The 20,843-nt window shown below is 46.5% G+C and overlaps 1 protein-coding gene across 1 annotated transcript in view; it reads right to left on the minus strand.

Moving 5' to 3' along the window:
* NGLY1 (N-glycanase 1) overlaps nt 1-20,843 on the minus strand; it is a 194,964-nt gene that overhangs the window by 47,783 nt on the left and 126,338 nt on the right. The window contains exon 6 of the mRNA XM_063922237.1: nt 15,991-16,112. Coding sequence (XP_063778307.1) covers nt 15,991-16,112 — 122 coding nt within the window. The remainder of the gene's footprint in view (nt 1-15,990; nt 16,113-20,843) is intronic.

Raw genomic sequence — 20,843 nt, forward strand, 5'->3', positions numbered from 1 at the left:
GAAACCGAAGAATTGAATCCACGGAGTTGGCATGAGGTTGGATTTCTGTAACATCACAATCCACCCATGTTGAATGAGAAAATGATGCAACATCTGAACCTCTTTGATGAGCAGTTCCTGAGATGCCTTAATCCTTAGATCGTCTAGATAAGGTATAATCATGACTGCCCTGATTTTCGTAAAGATTCTTGGGGCTGATAGACCGAACGGCAACACCCTGAATTGGTAGTGATCCGTCACCAGTGTGAACCCTAAGTAAGCCCGGTGTCCAGATTGGGATATGCAGATATGCCTCCTTTATGTCCATGGATACCATGAACTGGCCTTGTTCTAAGCCTGCAATGACCGACTGGAATGATTACATCCTGAATTCGTAGACCCTTAGAAACTGGTTTAAAACCATTAAATTGAGTATCGGTCTGACCGTTCTGTCTGGCTTTCGTCACGACAAAAAGATCGGAATAGAAAAACCGTTCCTCTCTGAGAGACGGGAACTGGAGTAATGACCCCTGACCGTAGCAAATCTGGAATTGCTGTCAGTAAAGCTTTTGCTTTCTGAGAGCCCAAGGCAGTCCCGTTGTAAAAAAAAACTGATAGTCAGGCCTCTATTGAAAATCCATTTTGTACTGGTTATCCAAAGTTCAGGTGAGGTTTTGGCCTAGATGTCCCGAAAACCCTTCAGACGTGCGCTCACCCAGGGGGGACCCCAGGTGAGTTGGTAGGTTGTCATGCCACGGTTTTGTCAGTAGGTGTAGCCTGTTTTCTGTTTGCTGCCTATGAGCGGTCTCTACCTCTGTCCCCGCTGGAAAGGACCGCGATCTAAATTTATTAAACGCTGGTCCCGAATAACCACTACCAACCTGTGGAATGGTTCTCATATAAGGAGTAGGCAGAAATCTGGACTTCCCTTGTAGCATGTGAAATCCACTTGTCCAACTGTGGACCGAAAGGTGTCTCACCCCCAAAAGGGGATGGATTCTACCGCCTTCTTGGCGTCAGAGGCTCCTTGTGCTAATATCCTTAAAGGCTTGACCAAGTATGAAGCCGATTCCCGAATGTCATCCGCCAGTTGGGAATCTCTTCCAAGCTATGTTCCAGACCATGCTCCCATAGCCTTGTTTACCCAAACACAGACGATCGTAGGTCTCTGTGTTGCACTCGCTGTTATAAAAATCGACTTTAAAGCTGTGTCAACCTTATGATCTGAAGCATCCTTTAAAGTCGTTACATTAGGAATTGGTAAGATTGTCTTCTTTGACACCTTCCTAGGTAATCATCCACTACTGATGGAGTCTCCCACTTATTCATTACACCCTTAGGTAAGGGGTAAGTTACTTAAACCGCTTCGGAAATTGAAAACGTTTATCAGGGTTCTTCCTTAAACCTCCTCCATTTGAGATTGGAGAGATTTAGGAATGGGAAATCCTGCTGAAAGCGGTCTTTGAGAGTCGAATAACTCGAAATCCTCTGGATCCGTAACGTCTTCTACCTGAAAGTTTAGGATCTCTTTCACTGCGTCAATTAAGGAATCCAAAACAGAGATTGCCATGTCCTCTTTCGGAAAATCGGCGTCCAGGTGAGATTTAATTAACTCACCTTCTGTATCAATGAGAAGACCCACCTCCTCTTTCCGCCTAATAGGAAGAGGTCTTTTAACTGCCTTGCGCACATTTTTTTTTTTTTTTTTTTGTGCGGGCGGTGTCAACTAGATGAGAAATTCTTCCATCTTTTTTGAGAATCCCGCAGCCCATTCCGATTGCTGCTTGCGTGATTCTGTCATCTCCTTGGAGATTCTATCTCTCATGACCTAGACGGAGCACTGCTCCCAGGTGGAGCGTCCATGTTTAAGCAGGAATTGCACACCCCGGAGCTGCCAACCCGTCTTTGGTGTGTTGACTAAACCCCGTACCAGACTGTGTCGCAGCGCTTTCACCCTTTAAACTAGGAAGAGAAAGACTGTGATAGAAGGCGGAAGCAAGGGTATCGGATTGTCCGGCTGGTAACTTTTGCTTCTCTTAAAAGGCAGAGAACAAGAAAGAAACAAACAATAAATATATAAATAAATAAATACATTTTTAAACCAGCCGACTTGCAACCCTCACACACCCAACTGTAGGTCAGTTACGATGGTAGAGTTGGTATCCACTTGCTGCCTCGTATTTTCGTCAGGATCTTTGCACTAGAAATCCTTTGAAAATATAGATAATAAGACTCATTTTTCAGGTTAGATCCTCATAGGATTTATATAAATTTCGCCAGCACAGGGAGTTGCTGATATCTAGTTTCGCCAGCAGAGGGAGATGCTGATATCTAGTTTTGCCAGCAGAGGGAGTTGTAACTCCACAAAAATCCCTTGTTTTTCCCTTTCTTTTAAGGAGGGGGAGGGATCCTCCATGCCCCGTATATTTTGCGCCTAAATGGAAATAAAAAGATGGCCGCCTTTAAAAAATTCTATACACCTCTTCCCTGAGACAGCTCTAAACATTAACTCTGCGCCGCTGTCCAAAAGGAAGTGTGACAGAGCGCACTGTGCACTCTCGATCCCCGCTGTCCGCCCCCGCACACGACCGAAGGAATCACCCCTGCCGTGCGGCACTCACTCTGGCTGCCGCGCTCCGGGACCGCTCTCCTCCAGGTCCTGTAGCGGCGCCTGCTGACAGGGGATACATGCGTTACCACTGGCCGGCGCGCGCCAGGACTGCTCTCTTCAGTCCCGTAGCGGCGCCTGACCAACGGATACTGGCCCGCTCCACACAGCGTGACCGCAGGTCAGCGCGCTCCAGGACTGATCTCCTCTAAGTCCCGTAGTGGCGCCTGCTGACAGGGGTCGTCCCACACTGCATTACCGCTGGCCCGCGCGCGCCAGGACTGCTCTCCTTCAGTCCCATAGCGGCGCCTGCTGACTAAGGGGTACTGGCCCACTTCACAAAGCGTGACCGCAGGTCAGCGCGCTCCGGGACTGATCTTCTCTGAGCCCCGTAGTGGCGCCTGCTGACAGGGGACGCCCCACACTATGTGACCACTGGCCTCTATGCTGGGAAAGCTGACAACAACCTGTACTCACAGTTGGCGTCTTCAGAGAGATGCAGACCCCTTTAGCAGGAATCCTTGTCTCTCAATGTTTAACTTAGTCCCCCTTTTATTAGGGGGACGCAGCCTTTTTTCTTTTGTAAAGCCTGCACCCCCTTTCATTAGGTGGGATCGGGCATTTTGTCTTTGAAAACCTGCACCCTCCCTTTAGTTAGGAGGGATTGGGCCAGTATAAATGAAATAAAAAATAAATAAATAAATCTTCAAGGAGCAGGAGCTCCCTTCTGTGCCTGTTACCTCCTAGGCACAATTATCCAAACTGAGGGAGGAGGGATGTGAAGGGGGAGGAGCCGGCTGTGCAGACAATGCTAATTTTAGATTGTGCCACACCTCCGGTTGCAAGCTTCACACCCCTAATGTATCAGTATGCTCCAGTGTCCCCTAGTGGATGAAAGAGAAAGTATGAACGTCAGGAAAAGACGCAATTTTTCTCTGAAACCACACTGACAAGGCAGAAATATGAACCTTGAGGGAGGCCTAAATCCAGGCCTTGTTGTAGAAAAGCCAGAAGTCTGGAAGAACTGAATTTGTAAGCATAATTCTTAGCAGCACACCAGGCGAAGTAAGAATTCCATACCCTGTAATAAATCTGCGCAGATGTCAGTTTGCTGGCCTTTTGCATAGTTTGGATAACCGCCTTGGAGAATCCTTTGGCCCTTAGGAGTGAAGCTTCAAGAGCCACGCCGTCAAAGCCAGTCTGGCCAGGTCCGGGTAGACACAAGGGCCCTGAACGAGGAGGTCTGGGCGTTGAGGAAGTAGAAGAGGACGCTCTATCGATAGACCCTGCAGGTCTGCGAACCAATGCCGCCTGGGCCACGCTGGAGCGATCAGAAGTAGTATTCCTCCTTCTTGTTTGAACTTCCGCAGTACGCTGGGCAGGAGTGACACTGGTGGGAACACGTATGGCAGTCAAAAGATCCATGGAATTGCCAGTGCGTTCACGAACGCTGCTTGAGGATCCCTGATTCTTGATCTGAAGACCGGAACTTTGTGATTGTGTCGAGACGCCATCAGGTCTACATGTGGTAGGCCCCACTTGTCCACTAGGAGTTGAAAGACCTCCTGATGAAGACTCCACTCTCCAGCGTGCACGTCCTGACGACTGAGGAAATCCGCTTCCCAGTTGAGGACTCCCGGAATGAACACTGCCGATATTGCTGGCAGATGGCGTTCTGCCCAACAAAGGATTTTTGACACTTCCATCATTGCCATGCGGCTTCGAGTGCCGCCTTGATGGTTTATGTATGCCACTGTGGTGGCGTTGTTTGACCGTACTTGAACAGGCCTGTTCTGTATCAGAGGCAGGGCGAGAGACAAAGCATTGAACACTGCCTGTAATTCCAGAATGTTTATCGGGAGGAGTGATTCCTCCATGGTCCACCGATCCTGGAAAGTGTTGCTCCAACAACGCGCCCTAACCCCTCAGACTGGCATCCGTTGTCAGTAGGACCCAGTTGGAGATCCAGAAGGGACGACCCCTGCTCAACTGCTGGTCCTGTAGCCAACAGGTCAGCGACAGATGAACCTCCGGAGTCAAGGAGATCATGTGAGATCTGATCCGATAAGGTAGGCCGTCCCATTTGGAAAGGATTAACCTCTGCAGAGGGCGGGAATGAAATTGAGCGTATTCTACCATGTCGAACGCCGACACCATGAGGCCTAGTACTTGCATCGCCGAGTATATCGACACTCTTGGGCGAGAGAGGAAGTAACTGATGATCCTGTACTGAATTTTCAGGACCTTCTCTGGAGACAGAAACAGCCATTGACTGTGTGTCCAGCAGTGCCCCTAGGTGCACCATGTTCTGAGCAGGGACCAGCGAGGACTTCTTCCAGTTGATGAGCCACCCATGGGCTTATAGGAAGTTTACCGTCAGTTGTAGATGACTGAGAAGAACATCGTACCAGAATCAGCAAGTCGTCCAGATACGGCAGGATCCTAACTCCCTGGCGATGGAGATGAGCCGTCATCACGGCCATAACCTTGGTGAAGATCCGAGGGGCTGTGAGAAGTCCAAACGGCAGAGCCTGGAATTGATAGTGAAGGTTGCCAATAGCAAACCGCAGATATTGCTGATGCGATATGGCAATAGGTATATGCAAGTAAGCATCTTGTATTTCCAGAGATACCATATAGTCTCCAGGTTCCATGGCCAGTACAATTGATCGTAAAGCGATTTAATGGCGGGTCCCTCTTACCTCCTCTCTTCTGTAGCAGCCACGTGAACCAGGAGAGCGTCTGCGACCGTGTGCCTAAGCCGGAGCGTCTCCGCTGCAAGTACCTGGGAACAGAGCCAGCGGGAATATGCGACACTGCTGTGGAGGTGACGGAGCTGCAGCACAGAATGTCACCCTGACATGTAAGTGATGCAGCTCTTGGAAGTCTTCTAAAATCTTTTTCAGGGCTGCCCAGTGCAGCCCCCCTGTTAAGTGACCTGCTCTGCAGGGCACCAACTCAAAACTGAGCTCAGAGTGCCTGGAGGCGGGGTTATAGAGGAGGCCCCAATGCATCCTGGGACAGTCTAAAGCTTTAGCCTGTTGGTGCCTGGATCAAGATCCATCTCTACACCCCGATGTTTCCCTGTGGAAACCAATGTACCCTGCTGCAGAAATATGCACTTATGTGTTGTAGTCTGTTCTATGTTTCTTATGTATACACAGTAAAACAACCACGTAAAAACAATAACAATTGTACATGCATTCATATAATAAATAAATTGACATCAAGGGGCCTTCCGAACGTTTAAAGTCTTAGGCACAAATTTATCAAGCCATGGACAGTGATAATTTGCACGGTGATAAAAGTACCAACCAAACAGGTTCTAACTGTCATTTTTCAAACACAGCCTGTAGCATCACCGGGCAATTTATCACTCTCCAAGGTTTGATAACTCTGGGTCTAAGTCAACTTTCATGGTACATTTGACTAAGGTATGAGCACTTTATTGTAGTTCATCTTTATGGGTTTGCAAAACTGTTGCGTGTTTAGCTTTCTCTGTGGTTTTGCTTACCGTTGATTTACTAAGGTCGAATCCACTGCAAAACCCCCATTTAGAAGGGAAATCCCCAACCATATTGTTTTACATTGAAACAATGGAACCACCAGGATTATGAAGCGGCGGTTTTGAAAGTCCCTGCAGAAACGGTCTATACCCTCTGACAGGCTGTCTATTCTGCTACAGAGATCAGATGTATCCATAGATCAGTATTTGTAAATAATCACATAAAAAAATATCACCCTCACAATAGTATCCAGCACTTACAGCCTAGGCAGGTAGTAGCAAAATCAGGACACACACACAAACCATGGGATTCACTTGAAATTACTACGTCCAGCACTAGTCTCTACTAGCCAGGGCTGGTGCCACTATAGAAGGGAGATACACCGGGTCCACCTGCCTTACTGCCAACCAGTCCTTGGCCGGTTAGCACAGGGCTAGTTTCCCTATTGTTGGTAAGTGTGGTAAAAAAAAAAAGAAACATTCTGATTGGTTAGCAGGAACCCTCATGGGACAACTTCTTATTTGTTATTTTTTTGGTGCACTCATTAAAAAGGGTAGGGGGAGAGGGCATAGAGGGGAGGAGCCAGCCACACACATTAAAATTTAAAAGTGCACTGGCTCCGTGAGCCCCGTCTATACCCAACTGTAACCAGCTACCCCTGCGTCCCCTATGGATGCAAGAGAAAAGAGAACTTAAACACTAGAGCTAGTGTTAACATTATAAATACTTAATAAATTGTAAGTGATTCGCAATTTTTTTACAAATTCATTCCCAAATTGGGTAATAGGCGTCAGGAAAAACATATAATATAGGTCCTAGACCAGACTGTGATCAACGCACCATAGCATACAGATCATAAAAAATAAGATTTTACTTACCGGTAAATCTATTTCTCGTAGTCCGTAGTGGATGCTGGGGACTCCGTAAGGACCATGGGGAATAGACGGGCTCCGCAGGAGACAGGGCACTCTAAGAAAGAATTAGGACTACTGGTGTGCACTGGCTCCTCCCTCTATGTCCCTCCTCCAGACCTCAGTTAAGGAAACTGTGCCCGGAAGAGCTGACAGTACAAGGAAAGGATTTTGGAATCCAGGGTAAGACTCATACCAGCCACACCAATCACACCGTATAACTCGTGATAAACTTACCCAGTTAACAGTATGAACAACAACAGAGCATCAGACAAACCTGATGCAACCATAACATAACCCTTATTTAAGCAATAACTATATACAAGTATTGCAGAAGAAGTCCGCACTTGGGACAGGCGCCCAGCATCCACTACGAACTACGAGAAATAGATTTACCGGTAAGTAAAATCTTATTTTCTCTAACGTCCTAGTGGATGCTGGGGACTCCGTAAGGACCATGGGGATTATACCAAAGCTCCCAAACGGGCGGGAGAGTGCGGATGACTCTGCAGCACCGAATGAGCAAACACAAGGTCCTCCTCAGCCAGGGTATCAAACTTGTAGAATTTTGCAAACGTGTTTGAACCCGACCAAGTAGCTGCTCGGCAAAGCTGTAATGCCGAGACCCCTCGGGCAGCCGCCCAAGAAGAGCCCACCTTCCTTGTGGAATGGGATTTTACAGATTTTGGATGCGGCAATCCAGCCGCAGAATGAGCCTGCTGAATCGTGTTACAGATCCAGCGAGCAATAGTTTGCTTTGAAGCAGGAGCACCCAGCTTGTTGGATGCATACAGGATAAACAGCGAGTCAGTTTTCCTGACTCCAGCCGTTCTGGCTACATAAATCTTCAAAGCCCTGACTACATCTAGTAACTTGGAATCCTCCAAGTCACGAGTAGCCGCAGGCACCACAATAGGTTGGTTCAAATGAAAAGATGACACCACCTTCGGCAGAAATTGCGGACGAGTCCGTAATTCTGCCCTGTCCATATGGAAAACCAGATAGGGGCTTTTAAATGACAAAGCCGCCAATTCTGACACACGCCTAGCCGAAGCTAAGGCCAACAGCATGACCACTTTCCACGTGAGATACTTTAACTCCACGGTCTTAAGTGGCTCAAACCAGTGAGATTTCAGGAAACTCAACACCACGTTGAGATCCCAAGGTGCCACTGGTGGCACCAAAGGGGGCTGAATATGCAGCACTCCCATTACAAACGTCTGAACCTCAGGAAGAGAAGCCAGTTCCTTTTGAAAGAAAATGGATAGGGCCGAAATCTGGACCTTTATGGACCCTAATTTTAAGCCCATAGTCACTCCCGACTGTAGGAAGTGAAGGAAACGGCCCAGCTGGAATTCCTCTGTAGGGGCCTTCCTGGCCTCACACCAAGCAACATATTTTCGCCATATACGGTGATAATGTTTTGCTGTCACGTCCTTCCTAGCCTTTATCAGCGTAGGAATAACTTCATCCGGAATGCCTTTTTCCGCTAGGATCCGGCGTTCAACTGCCATGCAGTCAAACGCAGCCGCGGTAAGTCTTGGAACAGACAGGGCCCCTGTTGCAACAGATCCTTTCTGAGAGGCAGAGGCCATGGGTCCTCTGTGAGCATTACTTGCAGTGCCGGGTACCAAGTCCTTCTTGGCCAATCCGGAACAATGAGTATTGTTCTCACTCCTCTTTTTCTTACGATTCTCAGCCCATAAAGTCCATAAGAGCCTAACTAGGCCACCAGGTAGGCCTATAATTTCTGCACGTCAGTCACTTTACCAACCAATCTCCATTTTTCTGGACAGCATTTTACAACCTCTAATCCAGAAACAACCTAATTTTATCAAGGACACTACTGCATTAGAATGCAAAACTTGCAGCAACTTAGTGGCAGGGCCAATGTTTACTTCAAGTGCGACTGGTAAATTATTTAAAATCAAGCATGTTCTTACCTGTACCACCCCTTTTATTATATATGTTATTACATGTCCCTGTCAATTACAGTATGTTGGCAAGACGGTGCGAACTGCCAGGGAGAGACCAGCATTACACAGATCAGCCGTTAAAAGCGCGTTGTCAGGCAAGGTGTCTGACCAACCAGTGGCTAGACACTATGCTGAAAAAAAACATGCTTTAAGCGATTTAAAATTCCAAATTATAGATCACGTTCCCTTAATCAGTCAGGGGGGGTGACCGGGGGAGCCTCCTCCTAAAGATGGAGGCCAGATGGATTTATACCCTCGGGACCATTAAACCGGCTGGACTTAATGATAAGATTTTGTGGAGCACATTCCAGTAAAACAGAGAAAAAATGTACATGCAGTCATCATCCAGCTAGTCCGTATCCATAGTTCTGTGGTTCAGTATTGAGCGTTTGTAATATACTATACAGCATTATATTAGGTTAAGTGTTGTTGATGAGTTCAGCGAGTTGTATTTATAATTGATACTGTCTATAATGTTTATGGTTCCGCAAGCATGTTCACTGTTTATTTTAAGTATTGCACTTTCGTATCATTCCAGCCCGAGACATTGGGGTTCGTCATGCACCCGGTTGCCAGGATACATTGGTTGCCTAGGCGACGCTACCAAACCCTGGTCTCCAGGAAGCCGACGTCTCCACGGCTCAGGGACGGAAGTACTTCACCATTCAGCACTGCAGAGCCAGGCCGGGGGCGTGTTCTATACACGGGGCCGGGAGCTCGTCCCGTTCGCGGGTCTTTTTCTTCTATTTAAAAGGTATGTTGTGTTTGTTTATGTTTGTTATATCACCTCGAAAAAGGGGCATTGTGGCCCCGAAACGTCGGACACAAAGTGATGAATTAAAAGCACTTTTTGCACTTTATTGTCTGTGAGTAAGACCCGTGAGTGCCGCCGCTGCTGGATGTGTTTAGTATATATATATATATATATACTAGGGTCTCAATTTCTGCTGATAAGGTATCTGTCCACGCCGCCACAGCGATATAAACCCATGCCGACACAATCGCCGGTCTGAGTAGTGTACCCAAATGTGCACGCTATCTGCAGGATCCCTGAGAATAGCTAGGGCTACCTTTTGGGCAAACGTGACACCCTAGGGGAAGATTCCCATCACATCCTGGCCCTAGTGGGGAAAGGATACTGCCTGAGAATTCTTTGTGGGAAGGTGCAGTCTCCTGTCTGGAGATTCCCGCTCTTATTCCTCATGAGAGGAGGGAAATTTTCCTCAGCTTTCTTCCCCTTAAAATGTGTACCCTTGTGTCAGGGACAGATGAGTCATCAGTGATATGCAAAGCATCTTTTATTACAATAATCATATATTGAATACTTTTCTGCCATTTTGGCTGTAACTTTGCATTATCGTAGTCGACACTGGAGTCAAACTCCGTGTCGATATCAGTGTCTATTATTTTGGATAGTGAGCATTGTGAGACTCTGAAGGTCTCTGCGCCATAGGGACAGACATGGGTAGATTTCCTGTCTGTTCTCTAATCTTTTGTGCAATATATTCACCTTAGCACTTACACATATCCAAACAGGTGTCGGCGTTGTCGACGGAGACACGCTCTCACACACATATTAGCTCCATCTCCTCCTTAGGGGAGCCTTTTACCTCAGACATGTCGACACACACGTACCGACACACCACACACACAGGGGATGCTCTATTTGAAGACAGTTCCCCCACAAGGCCCTTTGGAGAGACAGAGAGAGAGTATGCCAGCACACACCCCAGCGCTATATGACCCAGGAATCACACAGTAACGTAGTGTTAACCCAGTAGCTGCTGTATATATTGTTTTTACGCCAAATTTATGTGCCCTCCCTCTCTTTTTCACCCTCTTCTATCGTGCTTCTGCAGGGGAGAGCCTGGGGTGCTTCCTCTAAGCGGAGCTGTGGAGAGAAAATGGCGCTGGTGAGTGCTGAGGAAGAAGCTCTGCCCCCTCAGCGGCGGGCTTCTGTCCCGCGATTTTGTGTAAAATAATGGCGGGGGCTCATGCATATATACAGTGAACAACTGTATACATGCCCACTTTGCCAAGAGGTCTCTAATTGCTGCCCAGGGCCCCCCCCCCCTGCGCCCTACAGTGACCGGAGTGTGTGGGTGTAATGTGGGAGCAATGGCGCACAGCTGCAGTGCTGTGCGCTACCTCATATGAAGACAGGAGTCTTCTGCCACCGATTTTGAAGTCTTCTTGCTTCTCTCGCCGGCTTCTGCCTTCTGGCTCTGCGAGGGGGACGGCGGCGCGGCTCCGGGATCGGACGACCAAGGTGAGTTCCTGTGTTCGATCCCTCTGGAGCTAATGGTGTCCAGTAGCATAAGAAGCACGACCTATCCGCAGTTAGTAGGTTTGCTTCTCTCCCCTCAGTCCCACGTAGCAGAGAGTCTGTTGCCAGCAGATCTCTCTGAAAATAAAAAACCTAACAAAATACTTTCTTATTAGCAAGCTCAGGAGAGCTCACTAAAGTGCACCCAGCTCTGTCCAGGCACAGATTCTAACTGAGGTCTGGAGGAGGGACATAGAGGGAGGAGCCAGTGCACACCAGTAGTCCTAATTCTTTCTTAGAGTGCCCTGTCTCCTGCGGAGCCCGTCTATTCCCCATGGTCCTTACGGAGTCCCCAGCATCCACTAGGACGTTAGAGAAATACTACATATAAGTATTTGGGTGTAATCCCCGTTGAGTAATTAAACAGATCTCATATTGAGGCCACCTGCAATTGAAATGTCAATGCAATCATAGATGATAAAAGAAACTTTAAAAGCTTGAGCCCGTTTCTGTGGATGTATCACTTAATACCTCAGTGAGTAATGCCAAGAGTGGCTAAATAGAAGAAAAATTTGTAGTGAATCTGCTGACAACATTAGACCGGAATGGTTCCGTTGGCCCTACCTACTACACGTAGCATTCCCTTGGTGTCTCCCACCAGATACTGACTTGGCCCTACACTTTATGGCCTCCAAGATCAGACAAGATTGGGCATATACAGTGTGGTATGATAGTAGGTCACTTGTGATTTGGTAAATGCGTTTCCTCAATCGTTGATGAGAGTTCATGAAAATGATAGGTTTCAGAAATAAACAGGATGGATCTGCTTTTGGTGTTAGACAATAGAGGGATCTGCCAGTTGGAAAACTGCCGCAGGTGAGAAGAATTATTGAACCACCAATGAGAGTCCAAGAAACACAGAAAGGTCATGAATCATCCCAAAAAAACTTTGCATCAGGGAGGCAATTTGCATATATGAAGGATAGTGAATAACAAAATTAATCAAGTATCTGAGGTAATAGTCTAAAAGTGGGAGAGAAAGAAGGCTCTTGTGTGGGCGCACTCTGTACAGGAAAAAGTTCCTATGAAATATGTCAAAGAATGTTTAAAACATAACTTTTATTGGTATTAATGTAAACCCATCTAAATGATCCATGAAAAAATAGGGATTTAGAAAAAATATTAAAATGTTCTGGTCTCTTGTTAAGAAGAGTGATTGGAAAGGTTGTAGACACAGAATTGTCATACCACCATTTCCCCTGATCAGTACAGATTTCTGTATTAATCGGACCGAGGAGTTGTCAAAGCATTATTGTCGGAATATCCAACTATAATCACTATTATTAAGTGGATATGTTTTCCTCTCTGTGTGAGAAGAACTCGCCAACAGCAGTATCACCACTATTTCTATTCTATATCTCTTTATTTACTCAGTGAATGTTCAGTGCAGCCCAATGTCTTTTCTACTCACAATTGTGACATTTGTCAAGTGATTCAGGTGCTAAAGTCTGGTGATCATTGATTAGCAACATATCCACTTAATAATAGTGATTATAGTTGGATATTCCGACAATAATGCTTTGACCACTCCTCGGTCCGATTAATACAGAAATCTGTACTGGTCAGGGGAAATGGTGGTATGACAATTCTGTGTCTACAACCTTTCCAATGGGTTCACTACGGGTGGCCGGCGGTCGGGCTCCCGGCGACCAGCATCCCGGCGCCGGGAGCCCGACCGCCGGCTTACCGACAGCTTGGCGAGCGCAAATGAGCCCCTTGCGGGCTCGCTGCGCTCGCCACGCTACGGGCACGGTGGCGCGCTACGCGCGCCACACTATTTTATTCTCCCTCTATGGGGGTCGTGGACCCCCACGAGGGAAAATAAGTGTCGGTAAGCCGGCGGTCGGGCTCCCGGCGCCGGTATACTGAGCGCCGGGAGCCCGACCGCCGGCAAACAGAAGACCACCCTTTCCAATCACTCTTCTTAACAAGAGACCAGAACATTTTAATATTTTTTCTAAATCCCTATTTTTTTCATGGATCATTTAGATGGGTAAATTCTGTTTACATTAATACCAATAAAAGTTATGTTTTAAACATTCTTTGACATATTTCATAGGAACTTTTTCCTGTACAGAGTGCGCCCACACAAGAGCCTTCTTTCTCTCCCACTTTTAGTCTATGTACTTTCTGGCTCTGGGCGCACCACCAACAAGGACAGCATACATAGGAGAAAATCTTAGATATTTTCTCGTTCCCGTTATTAAGGGTAATTAATTGTCCGTTTTTGGTCTTCTCATGTACATATATTATTGTATTTTGTGACCTGTGCCCGATCGCCCCAGTTCTGTAATAGTAACAGCTTCAGGTTACTGAGATCAGTCAATTCAGAAAATACTGGTCCAGGTTTGGTCTTACAGACTGTAGCTATAATCTGCAAACTGCTATAAGCTGTTGTATTTTGTTCCTTCGATCACTATGATACCTTTCTTTCCATTTATGATCAAACACTTGATTCTGCTACAATTATAATTGTTATTCTGTTACAGACACTTGTTGGAAACACTGTCTCTAATTTTCTATTTTCTGAATTGACTGATCTCAGCTGTTACTATTACCTCAGATACTCGATTCATTTCATTATTCACTATCCTTTATATATGCAAATTGCCTCCCTGATACAAAGGTTTTTTTGGATGATTCATGTTGTGTTTCTTGGACTCTTATTGGTGATTCAATAATTCTTTCACCTGCGGCAGTTTTCCAACTGGCAGACCCCTCTATTGTCTAACACCAAAAGCAGATCCATCCTGTTTATCTCTGAAACCTATAATTTTCATGAACTCTCATCAACGATTGAGACGCATTTACCAAATCACAAGTGACCTACTATCATATCACACTGTATATGCCCAATCTCGTCTGATCTTGGAGGCCATAAAGTGTAGGGCCAAGTCAGTACTTGGTGGGAGACCCCCAGGGAATACCCAGTGTAGTAGGTAGAACTAACGGAACCATTCCAGTCTAATGTTGACAGCAGATTACTAATTTTTATTCTGTTCAGCCACTCTTGGCATCACTCACTGAGGTATTGATACACCCACTGAAATGGGCTCAAGCTTTTAAAGTTTCACTTACCATCTTTGATTGCATTGACATTTCAATCCCAGGTGTCTGCAATATGAGATCTCTTTAATTACTTAACAGGAATTACACCAAAATACTTATATGTAGTATTTTTATGATCTGTATGCTATGGTGCGCTGAACAGAGTCCAGTCTAGGACCTATAGTATATGTTTTTCTTGTCGCCTATTAGCCAAGTTAGTAATAAAAATGTGAAAAATTGAATTACTTGCAACTTATTAAGAATTACTGTATAACATAAACACTAGCTCTAGTGTTAAAGTTCCCTTTTCTTGGGTGTTCCTTATTTTAAACATCTTTATAAATGTTGTGTTTTAGATCTATACAATATTTCCTCTACCCCTTCTAATGAGTGTGCCAAAAAAAGGCTTTTTTTTTCTTTTTCTCTTTATATTCTAGAGCTACATGGATCTCAGGAATCTGTGTAGCATCACAGAAGCACTGCATTTTATGGCGGGTTGGGTATTGTTAAAGAGAGGAGATAAGGGCCCTACACACTTGTCGACCAGCCGCCAGACTACCTGATGGCCAATACAGGTGACCCGGCGGCGGGGGGAGTGAAGTCTCTTCACTCCCCCCGTCAACCGGCTCCATAGCAGTGCATGCTAATATGGACGAGATTGTCCATATTGGCCTGCATGCACATGCGACCCAGCACCAACGATGAACGAGCACGGGGCTGCGCATCATTCATCATTGGTGCCTATACACTGAACGAAATGAACAAGTTCTCATTTATTAATGAACGAAGCACGTTCATATTGTTCATTTAAATCTTTAAGTGTGTAGGGCCCATTAGTTTAGAACAGGGATGAGGAACCTTCAGCTCTCCAGCAGTTGTTGAACTACATATACCAGCATGCCTTGCTACAGTTTTGCTATTTGGCCATGCTAAAACTGTTGCAGGGCATGCTGAGATGTGTAGTTCAACAGTTGGAGGGCCGAAGGTTCCCCGTCCCTGATTTAGAAGACCAAAATGGTGTTTAGTAAATTTAGTTGTTTTGGGATAAAACCTTCTCTCAATCCACGGCAGATCCCGTTGGTTTCAAACCACTGACATAACCGATGCTCAGTAAAATTTTCATACTTCTTACAGCAAGAATAAGATAATCAAAATTCTTACAACAGCAGGAACTAAGAGTGGGAATCTTGTTGGAGGGTTTAAACATCCCCTAAGGGTCCATTTAATACACATTTTAGCATTATTTCTACTAGAGTGTATGTATCATATACCTATCCTGTAGTTTTTGCAGTCTTTATGGGGCCAGTCAAAGTGTCTATGGCTGGCACCGTCCTCAGTTTCTGTTGTCAACATTATTAAAGTTGAGCAAAACAGTTTCAAAAACAATTCATGCTACTTAATTTAAATCCTATGACATTGTGATTGTGATGGATGGGGCCAGCCATAGACAGTGGGCACCCTACAGCCAGATCCCCTAATATGAGAGAAGCTACAAAACAGAAATTTACTGAAGTACACTGTTCCTTTAAGCCATCGTTGACAACAAGTTTATTGTTGAAAATACATTTTACATTAAGATTTCAAAAACAGGAATGGTAAAAAGAAAAGAGTGAAGCCCCCTCTGTACTCTGCTCACCTGTAGAGTCCCACACATATCTTGCTTCCAATCCCACCGCCCTGCAGCACAGCGTAAAGCAGTTGGCCCACTCTCCACAGCGCCCACGCCTGGTTTCTAAAAGCTTTTCTGGGTCATTGTATCTAGAATGTTTAACAGATTGGTGTTTCTTAACTACTAATTTTTGCCAAAGAAAACTAATTTCACAATGCATTTATTTTTTGGAACTTCACACAATCCTCAATATTTAAAATTCTATGACGTGTTTGACTGAAAGCATTTTTCCATTGCAGACATAAATACTGAACTATCTTAAGGCTGTTACAGAATAGCACAGCACAACACAAGGGAAGTGTTTTACTATGTAGATAGCCCATGTTGCTTTTATAGGATACTAATAGGATTTCTCTAACGTCCTAGTGGATGCTGGGGACTCCGTCAGGACCATGGGGAATAGCGGCTCCGCAGGAGACAGGGCACAAAAGCAAGCTTTTAGGATCACATGGTGTGTACTGGCTCCTCCCCCTATGACCCTCCTCCAAGCCTCAGTTAGGTTTTTGTGCCCGTCCGAGAAGGGTGCAATCTAGGTGGCTCTCTTAAAGAGTTGCTTAGAAAAAGTTTTTAGGTTCTTTATTTTCGGTGAGTCCTGCTGGCAACAGGCTCACTGCATCGAGGGACTTAGGGGAGAGAATTTCAACTCACCTGCATGCAGGATGGATTGGATTCTTAGGCTACTGGACACCATTAGCTTCAGAGGGAGTCGGAACACAGGTCTCGCCCTGGGGTTCGTCCCGGAGCCGCGCCGCCGACCCCCTTGCAGATGCTGAAGATTGAAGAGGTCCGGAACCAGGCGGCAGAAGACTTTTCAGTCTTCCTCAGGTAGCGCACAGCACTGCAGCTGTGCGCCATTGTCTGTCAGCACACTTCCCACAGCGATCACGGAGGGTGCAGGGCGCGGGGGGGGGGGCGCCTTGGCAGCAATGTAGAATACCTGTATGGCGAAAAATACATCACATATAGCCCTTGAGGCTATATGGATGTATTTAACCCCTGCCAGACTTCACAATCTCCGGAGAAGAAGCCCGCCGAAAAGGGGGCGGGGCCTATTCTCCTCAGCACACAGCGCCATTTTCCCTCACAGAAAGGCTGAGGGGAAGGCTCCCAGGCTCTCCCCTGCACTGCACTACAGAAACAGGGTTAAAACAGAGAGGGGGGGCACTGATTTGGCGATATACATATATATTAAATGCTATATGGGAGGAACACTTATATAAGGGTTGTCCCTGTATAATTATAGCATTTTGGTGTGTGCTGGCAAAACTCTCCCTCTGTCTCCCCAAAGGGCTAGTGGGTCCTGTCCTCTATCAGAGCATTCCCTATGTGTGTGCTGTATGTCGGTACGTGTGTGTCGACATGTATGAGGAAAATGTTGGTGAGGAGGCGGAGCAAATTGCCTGTAATGGTGATGTCACTCTCTAGGGAGTCGACACCGGAATGGATGGCTTACTTATGGAATTACGTGATAATGTCAACACGCTGCAAGTGGGTTGACGACATGAGACGGCCGGCGAACAAATTAGTACCGGTCCAGGCGTCTCAGACACCGTCAGGGGCTTGTAAAAACGCCCATTTACCTCAGTCAGTCGACATAGACCCAGACACGGACACTGATTTCAGTGTCGACGGTGAAGAAACAAACGTATTTTCCTTTAGGGCCACACGTTAAGGGCAATGAAGGAGGTGTTACATATTTCTGATACTCCAAGTACCACAAAGAAGGGTATTATGTGTGAGGTGAAAAAACTACCTGTAGTTTTTCCTGAATCAGAAAAATTAAATGAAGTGTGTGATGATGCGTGGGTTTCCCCCGATAGAAAATTATTGGCGGTATACCTTTTCCCGCCAGAATAAGGCGCTCACATGCTTATCAGAAAAATATCCTAAAAAGTATACACACACATGCTGGTGTTATACTGTGACCAGCGATCGCCTCAGCCTGGATGTGCAGAGCTGAGGTGGCTTGGTCGGATTCCCCGACTAAAAATATTGATACCCTTGACAGGGACAGTATTTTATTGACTATAGAGCATTTAAAGGATGCATTTCTATATATACGAGATGCGCAGAGGGATATTTGCACTCTGGCATCAAGAGTAAATGCGATGTCCATATCTGCAAGAAGATGTTTATGGACACGACAGTGGTCAGGGGATGCAGATTCCAAACGGCACAAAGATGTATTGCCGTATAAAAGGGGAGGAGTTATTTGGGGTCGGTCCATGGGACCTGGTGGCCACGGCAACTGCTGGAAGATCCACTGTTTTTTACCCTAAGTCACATCTCTGCAGAAAAAGACACCGTCTTTTCAGCCTCAGTCTTTTCGTCCCTATAAGATATCTGCCCAGGGATAGAGGAAAGGGAAGAAGACTGCAGCAGGCAGTCCATTCCCAGTAACAGAAGCCCTCCACCGCTTCTACTAAGTTCTCAGCATGACGCTGGGACCGTACAGGACCCCTGGATCCTACAAGTAGTATCAAAGGGGCACAGATTGGAATGTCGAGGCGTTTCCCCCCTCGCAGGTTCCTGTAGTCTGCTGTACCAATGTCCCCCTCCGACAGGGAGGCAGTATTGAAAACAATTCACAAGCTGTATTCCCAGCAGGTGATAATAAAATTACCCCTCCTACAACAAGGAAAGGGGTATTGTTCCACACTATAGGGTGGTACTGAAGCCAGAAGGCTAGGTGAGACCGATTCTAAATCTGAAAAATTTGAACACTTACAAGGGTTCAAATCCAGATGGAGTCACTCAGAGCAGTGATAGCGAACTGGGAACAAGGGGACTATATGGTGTCCCGGGACATCAGGGATGCTTACCTCCATGTCCCAAAATTTGCTTTTCTCACCAAGGGTACCTCAGGTTCGTGGTACAGAACTGTCACTATCAGTTTCAGACGATGCCGTTGGAGTGTCCAAGGCACCCCGGGTCTTTACCAAGGTAATGACCGAAATGAGGATTCGTCTTCAAAGAAAATGGACGACCTCCTGATAAGAACAAGGTCCAGAGAACAGTTGGAGGTCGGAGTAGCACTATCTCAAGTAGTTCTACGACAGCACGGGTGGATTCTAAATATTCCAAAACCGCAGTTGTTCCGACGACACGTCTGCTGGTCCTAGGGATGATTCTGGACACAGTCCAGGAAAAGGGTGTTTCTCCCAGAGGAGAAAGCCAGGGAGTTATCCGAGCTAATCGGGATCCTCCTAAAACCAGGAAAAGTGTCAGTGCATCATTGCACAAGAGTCCTGGTAAAAAATGGTGGCTTATTACGAAGCGCTTCCATTCGGCAGATTTCACGCAAGAACTTTTCAGTGGGATCTGCTGGACAAATGGTCCGGATCGCATCTTCAGATGCATCAGCGGATAACCCTATATCCAAGGACAAGGGTGTCTCTCCTGTGGTGATTACAGAGTGCTCATCTTCTAGAGGGCCGCAGATTCGGCATTCAGGATTGGATGCTGGTAACCACGGAGGCCAGCCTGAGAGGCTGGGGAGCAGTCACACAGGGAAAAAATTTCCAGGGAGTGTGATCAAGTCTGGAGAATTCTCTCCACATAAATATACTGGAGCTAAGAGCAAATTTGTAATGCTATAAGCTTAGCAAGGCCTCTGCTTCAAGGTCAGCCGGTATTGATCCAGTGGGATAACATCACGGCAGTCGCCCACGTAAACAGATAGGGCGGCACAAGAAGCAGGAGGGCAGTGGTCAAAACTGCAAGGATTTTTCGCTAGACGGAAAATCATGTGATAGCACTGTCAGCAGTGTTCATTCCGGGAGTGGACGACTGGGAAGCAGACTTCCTCAGCAGGCACGACCTCCACCCGGGAGAGTGGGAACTTCACCGGGAAGTTTTCCGCATGATTGTGAACCGTTGGGAAAGACCAAAGGTGGAAATGATGGCGTCCCGCCCGAACAAAAAACGGGACAGGTATTGCGCCAGGTCACGAGACTTTCAGGCGATAGCTGTGGACGTCCTGGTAACACCGTGGGTGTAACAGTCGGTGTATGTGTTCCCTCTTCTGCTTCTCATAACCAAGGTATTGAGAATTATAAGACGTAGAGGAGTAAGAACTATACTCGTGGCTCCGGATTGGCCAAGAGGGACTTGGTACCCGGAACTTCAAGAGATGCTCACAGAGGACTAATGGCCTCGGGAGCTAAGATGGGATTTGTTTTCAGCAAGAACCATGTCTGTTCCAAGAGGAACCGTGGCATCTGCCTCTAAGAAAGGACCTGCTCCAGCAGGGACCTTGTCTGTTCCAAGACTTACCGCGACTGCGTTTGACGGCATGGCGGTTGAACACCGGATCCTAAGGGAAAAGGCATTCCGGAAGAGGTCATACCTACCCTGGTCAAAGCCAGGAAGGAGGTGACCGCACAACGTTATCACCACATGTGGTGAAAATATGTTGCGTGGGTGAGGCCAGGAAGGCCCCACGAAAAAATTTCAACTAGGTCGATTTCTGCACTTCCTGAAAACAGGAGTGTCTATGAGCCTCAAATTGGGGTCCATTAAGGTTCAAGTTTCGGCCCTGTAGATTTTCTTCCAGAAAAAATTGGCTTCAATTCCTGAAGTCCAGACGTTTGTCAAGGGAGTATTGCATATACAGCCCCTTGTGTGCCTCCAGTGGCACCGTGGGATCTCAACGTAGTGTTGGGATTCCTCAAATCATATTGGTTTGAACCGATCAAATCTGTGGATTTGAAATATCTCACATGGAAAGGGACCATGTTGTGGCCCTGGCCTCGGCCAGGCGATTGTCAGAATTGGGGGCTTTGTCTTAAAAAAAAGCTCGTATTTGTTTTTCCATTCGG

Source organism: Pseudophryne corroboree, chromosome 5 (genome assembly GCF_028390025.1).
Source record: "Pseudophryne corroboree isolate aPseCor3 chromosome 5, aPseCor3.hap2, whole genome shotgun sequence".
NCBI lineage: Eukaryota > Metazoa > Chordata > Amphibia > Anura > Myobatrachidae > Pseudophryne > Pseudophryne corroboree.